Consider the following 6,025-nt stretch of genomic DNA (forward strand, 5'->3'; position numbering starts at 1 on the left):
AAACTAATGAATTGTTATGAATTCAGATTCTTTTTTTGAACATATGCATGCGCAAGTTGAAATGATAGCATTCACAAGTAGTGAAGTAAATTGTACTTTCTGGGTACTCTAATTATTCTGATTGAATTGACTTGATTTGAGATGCGTTATTTTAAAAGATACATATGAGAATTGAAACGATCTTATTCATATGAACTAGAAAGAGTGCAATATTTCTATCCTTTTTGTGTCCCTTTATTGTTTCTTACTGTATTACAAGTCACATGCACCTAGCTAGTTATTGGCCTCTTAACATATTTTTATCTCTCCTTCTGATGACTTTGAAATACAACTCCTACTATTTTCTATCCTTATATTCATTTTAAAGTAAACCTTAATAGAGGTATTCCATCGTCGTGATTAACGACGACGCATGTGGAACACATTCAAACACATAAATTCTATAACATGGAGAATAAACTCTAGTTTGGTACTATCTATGTTACGTATTTGGAAATACGAAATTTGTATTCTAGTTTGGGACAAGGCTTTAAGATCCATTTTTTTTCTCTAAAGTTTGTTTGCACTTGAACTTTTAACAACAACCCAGTAAAATCTCACAAGTGGGGTCTGGCGAGGATAGTATATACGCAGACTTTACCCTTGCCCCAAACTTAATTTATGTTTTCTGTGAACTATAAGTATGATATACTTCGATTACAACTAAGCGCGCCATTCACAGTCACAAACAATGTTATACAATAAAGCTTTTATCAAGTGATAATTGATAACGTAGCTGACTAATATTTTTATTTTATTTTTGAAAATCAATATTGTCACCCAAAATTCAATACTACCTTCAATTAGAACTTTTGAGTTTGACTCCCAAAAATAAAAAACTTTTTTACAGGACTACTTTGCTCCCGTAGTGAGTCTATCAAATGCGAATCCAAATTTCTCTAATTAGTGAGTTCTAAAATTATCATCGAGTAGAGAAAATACATATGAAGTATACACGGGCAGACCTAGTTTGAAAGAGTGACTATGTGAGTTCACATGAATTCAGTAGCTCTTTATATATATTTTAAATCCAATTTATCATATAATCATTAATTTGAGGTAAGACACTAAATTTCAAAACCTGAATTCAATTATAAAAAAAAATATTATCGCTTGAACCTGAAACACGTGTGGTAGGTAAAGATTTTTTGGCCCAAAACTGAAAGTTAGGTAGGTTGACGTGAGAATAGAGGAAGCTAGAAAAGTGAAAGTTGCAGAAGCTTAAAAAATTTGGAACCAAATGAGTATGACATTCCATCCTCTCTTATATTCTATCTTTATCCCGCTCGCGAACAATTAAAAAAAATTTACGGCAAAAATGATGAAGGCGTCACTGAAAGCTAAATATGAGACGGACAAAGCCGCCGCTACCGGCGCCGCAACTATAGTCTTCAACGCCGGCGATTTTAAGCTGCGTGCTTCTATGACCGATGCTACCGTAGTCAACGGTCCAAGCTTAAACAGCTTAGCTCTCGCTGTTGAAAAACCCGGTTCATTCATCTTCGACTACAACGTCCCCAAAAAGGTGCCGCTTATATCTTTTTTTATTTCCATTTTATATTCTGTTTACATAAAATTGAACTAGTAATAAACTGAATCTCAGATTCTCAGTAGATCGTTCCATAAAATCGTAAATGTTCCACCAAAAAAGAAAACAGTGGATCGTGGCATAAAATTATGCCACTTAAAATACTCTGTATTTTTTGTTTTTCAATTTTTCTCCAAAAAATGGAAGATATATATTTGTGTATTGATTGTTTAACAAATTGGAAATGTTTACGCTAAATTAATTGATGCAGGATATCACTTAATCATTGTATAGTTAAATTTGCGGTTTTAAAGTTAAGTTGTTTAAGTTTTTTTGGTGGCACAAGAGACTACTCTGCCACTTCACAAAAAAGTAATGGACAAAGGGTTACTGAATGAACTTAAGTTATATACACTGATAACTTAAGAATTTTACACCATATGTGTAATTTAACATGTTATATCAGTTTATTTATCATTTATTATTGGTTGCCGGTCACTGCTTATTAAATGTAGTTACTTTTGCCTTCTTAAAGGCAGGGATAAGATCTGCGTATAATCTACTTTTCCCAGGCTTCACTTGTGGGATTACACTGGGTATGTTGCTGTTGTTGTTGTTGTACCTTTAAGTGACCTGATGGAGTAGAAAATCTTAAACTCGATTGAATTAGCCTATTTTTCTCATTATGTGGGATAAATTCAAAGATTTTTTTTTTGTGTAACAATTTTGTCCTTTTTGTTTTAAAATTTGTCTTGATTATTATTTTAAGGTAGAAGTTTTGTGATTTCAGGACTTTAGGTTTCAATTTATGAACTCAATTAGGGTATTGGAGAAGCCATTGAATTTGAATTACATTCACTTTAGAGGAGATAACCGGACAATACTGGATGGGACATTGGTGTTTGATTCCGCGAACAAGGTGTCAGCCAATCATGTGCTGGGTTCGAGAGGTTGTAAATTGAAGTACAATTATGTTCATGGAGGACTCACTACTTTTGAGCCAAGCTATGATACGACGAAGAATTCTTGGGATTTTGCAGTGTCGCGTAAAGTTTATGGGGATGATGTGTGTAGGGCTACGTATCAAACAACGAGTAAGAATTTGAGGTTTGAATGGTCGAGGAGCTCCAAGCTAAATGGATCATTTAAGGTACAATTATTTTGTTGTTTGAGTTATATCGTTAATCATTGTTATGGACCTAAATAGAGAAGAATGGATATGGATGATTTACGTAACTGATATCAACAAATTTGAGATTCACACGTTATTGCTTGCTTGATTCATTGATTTATGAGTATCTTGTTGGTTGCCTTACTAAATGAGTAATGAAAGTACGTTTAGATCCTTGTATTGCAATTTGAAATTGGTTGTTTATGTCTATTGGGGTTGTCTGTCTGATGTCTAAAATTATTTGTCAGCTGCAATCCTTTCCGTAGATTACTTTGATTAGTTCAGTATTTGATATCATGTTGATTGTTTTTGCTGGTTAAAGTCCTTGTTGGTGGACAAGCATTGAAAGTACAGACAATTGATACTCACAAGAAAGCTGTCTTTTACTGGGGATAAAGATCGTGTTTTGAGACTGTTTTATTTATTTATTAGGAAGGATGAGTTTTGAGACAATTGATACTCACAACAAAACTGTCTCCTAGTACAAAATTGAAGAATGAGGATATTACTAATAATATGCATGCCTTTAAGAAATCAAAGTGACCTTCCACAATTCTATTAGAATGAACCCTATACTCCACTTTGATAGGATTCAATCTGCCAAAATTTATATGAATGCCTGCTAGTTCTATTGTTCCTGCAGACATCTCTGCAGTGCTTGCACTGTGAGAGAATCCACAACATAGAATTGTTAGCCGTCGAAAAAGTTAGCTCAAGGAAATGGAGTATAAAAGGATGGTAGTGAACTGATACAAAATTTGTTTAATTAGGAGTACATCTTCTCCAGTTTTCCATACTCTTTCTGTAGAGGTTGCCTTCCCCATTGGTTCCTTTCTTTATTACACTTCCACGTAAAAGCAAGACGATATTATCTTTGTCTGGTTTATCAAAGTGCTGAGTGGTACATACTTTCTTTGTACTACTTTGTTTTAAAATGGGTCACTTGTCAATTGTTTCAAGTTGTTTGCTCTGCTAGGTTTTGTTTATTTCATTGATCAATTTCTGCCCACAACTTGACAATCTTTGACATTTTCTTCAAAGTAATAAATTGCAAGTCAGCAGGCAAGGGATAACCTAAGAAGTCTTATCGCTCCTAGACATCATAAGTATAGTGATTGATCAATTAATAGCTTGCAAGGCTACAAGTCTAAGAAAGTATAAAAGAATGGAGGTTCCCTTTTATGGTTTAGTAATTGAAAAATTGCTTTCTGATATTCATTTTATTGACTCATTTGTTGGTTACTTTTCTTCTTTGTATTTTGGAAGCACAAGTGATTATGATATTATTTCTGCAGTGAGCCCCTTGTAGGTTATTTAGTTGGTCCTGTTCGAGCCAGTTATTTAGTTGTGTCTTTTCTTTTTTGTTAGAGTGAATAAATTATTATAACTTCTCATTTTTTGCTTTTCCATATCTATTCAAATTAAGAAAATGCTTAAAGAAATTGTAAATTTGAGGAAATAGTTAGAGGAAGATTTTGAAAAATAGAGATGAGAGAAAAATAAAGGTAAGTTGTAAATTTTTGGAAATATTTAGGGGAGATTTCAAAAAGATATAGGAAAGCCAGAAGTAAGGTGATTATTAATATGAGAAAATGTTTTTGAAAAGATAAGGAAGAGTTTAAGTCGGATGTGTGCAAGCTGGTCCCATGATCACCTTGTCCCTTAAAAAAGGATGGGGAAGAGTTAAAAAAGTGGAAGTTATAAAACGAGACTTTTAAAATATATGGAAGAGCTAAATATCAGAAGTATAATATTGAGAAAATTCTTAACGCTATAGATCTGGTAAGCCAATTGCTAGCTCTTTTTGGAGGACTTCTGATCCTGTCCAATCTGGGAACCCTAGCAGTGCTGCTAGCCAAGGAGTGTGGGCCAGTCCAGGCTCATCCCTTTGTGAGTCCTAGTCCTGTTAATGGGTCAACTTTCCCGTTAGTCATGTTAAATTCCCACCAAGCCGCTATTGTGGGTGACACATACCATCATCCACTTATTACCAAGAAGGAAAAGGTGGTTTTTCTAGATAATTCATTGACTCATACCATCCTTCAAGCAACTAATATGAGCAATGAGTCATTCAACACTTCCTCTTCCAGGCTTATGTTGAGAATTGAAAACATGCACAAGTTTGATGTTTTGATTCTGTGTCCAACTGCATTCTCTGGTATTTGCTTGTATAGCAAATCAGAGAAGCAGAGTCAGTTTCTTGTTTATTTTTCCTTTTTTGACATTTTCTTTTACTATGTCATCGAAGACAATACATGTGCAATTAACATAATGATGATTTATATCATGTTTGTTTTGTGTGAGTTATAGTAATACCAAAAAAAGTTAAAACTTCAGATAGATTTGTAGTTGGCCAATCTGTGTTGCTGACTTGTTCTCTTCGTTTGATCTTTTGATAGCTAAAGCATCTAAAATAGTATACTTTATTTTTTATGTTGTTTTCCGCTCCCTGCAACCAGACTCTGACACTAAGTTATTCTTGCTCCAGGTTGCTGCATCTCTCTGTTTGGCTGACGAACTTAAAATGCCAAAGTTAACTGCTGAAAGTTCGTGGGACTTGGACATATGATTCTTTCTGCATTTTTGTTCTGCAATTATTCTAACATGATACTATTTCCAGCCACCAATTATAATTGGCTACATATGATGGTTTTCATATAGTGGTTGTATTCACTAGTGACCTTCCAGACAACTCAAAATTTATGGTCAAGTTCGGCCAGTACATTAACTCCAAAACTTTTCTCCCTTCAAATTTTGAAACTCTTTGCTGTTTTAATGCCTTGAGCTTTCGCTTGAGTTTATCCCTGTTTACCTCGAAAATATGAGTAACAATTAAACCTGATTTGTGATTTTCAAAATATGTGATTCAGTTCAATACCAATTAATAATCAAGAAATTTGAAGTATAGATGAAAGAAATAAGTAAGACCAAACTAGTAGATGAGTCAATCTCATCCTCGAGCCTAAGTGACCTCGAGATTGGTCAAGAACAATAAAGCAAGAATAATAAAGCTAAAGGACAATTCTGATGAACAATGAGCGAAAAGTAGAGAGTATACTTTGACAATGATTAGATGATCTTTACAAATGATTGGGGTCCCCTTTATATAATAGGAAAATCCTAAATCAGTAAGGAATCTTATTGGGACAGCTGTATAACCGACTAGTACGGATTTGTACTAATTCGTACAAATCTATTTCAGAATTTACACCATGATCTTAGGGATGTGGCGGGAATCTTATCCTTCTGTAATAAACTCATAACGGCACTGTCTCGGAGTCGGTCGT

At 34.1% G+C, this 6,025-nt stretch overlaps 1 protein-coding gene across 1 annotated transcript; it reads left to right on the forward strand.

The window, feature by feature from the left end:
- Nucleotides 1–1,160: 1,160 nt before the first annotated feature.
- Nucleotides 1,161–5,474, forward strand: LOC107797571 (outer envelope pore protein 24B, chloroplastic). Its single transcript, XM_016620471.2, has 3 exons — nucleotides 1,161–1,564; nucleotides 2,358–2,717; nucleotides 5,227–5,474. Exons 1-3 carry the CDS (start codon nucleotides 1,358–1,360, stop codon nucleotides 5,305–5,307), a joined length of 648 nt encoding a protein of 215 aa, XP_016475957.2. The 5' UTR covers nucleotides 1,161–1,357; the 3' UTR covers nucleotides 5,308–5,474.
- Nucleotides 5,475–6,025: the final 551 nt, after the last annotated feature.

Source organism: Nicotiana tabacum, chromosome 20 (genome assembly GCF_000715075.1).
Source record: "Nicotiana tabacum cultivar K326 chromosome 20, ASM71507v2, whole genome shotgun sequence".
NCBI lineage: Eukaryota > Viridiplantae > Streptophyta > Magnoliopsida > Solanales > Solanaceae > Nicotiana > Nicotiana tabacum.

Excerpts from the sequence above, each read along its gene's own strand:
- LOC107797571 (XM_016620471.2), top strand. The coding sequence starts at position 1,358 with ATGATGAAGGCGTCACTGAAAGCTAAATATGAGACGGACAAAGCCGCC. Across the intron at positions 1,565-2,357 it reads ACTACAACGTCCCCAAAAAG|GACTTTAGGTTTCAATTTAT; the intron begins GTGCCGCTTATA and ends TTGTGATTTCAG. Across the intron at positions 2,718-5,226 it reads AGCTAAATGGATCATTTAAG|GTTGCTGCATCTCTCTGTTT; the intron begins GTACAATTATTT and ends TTCTTGCTCCAG.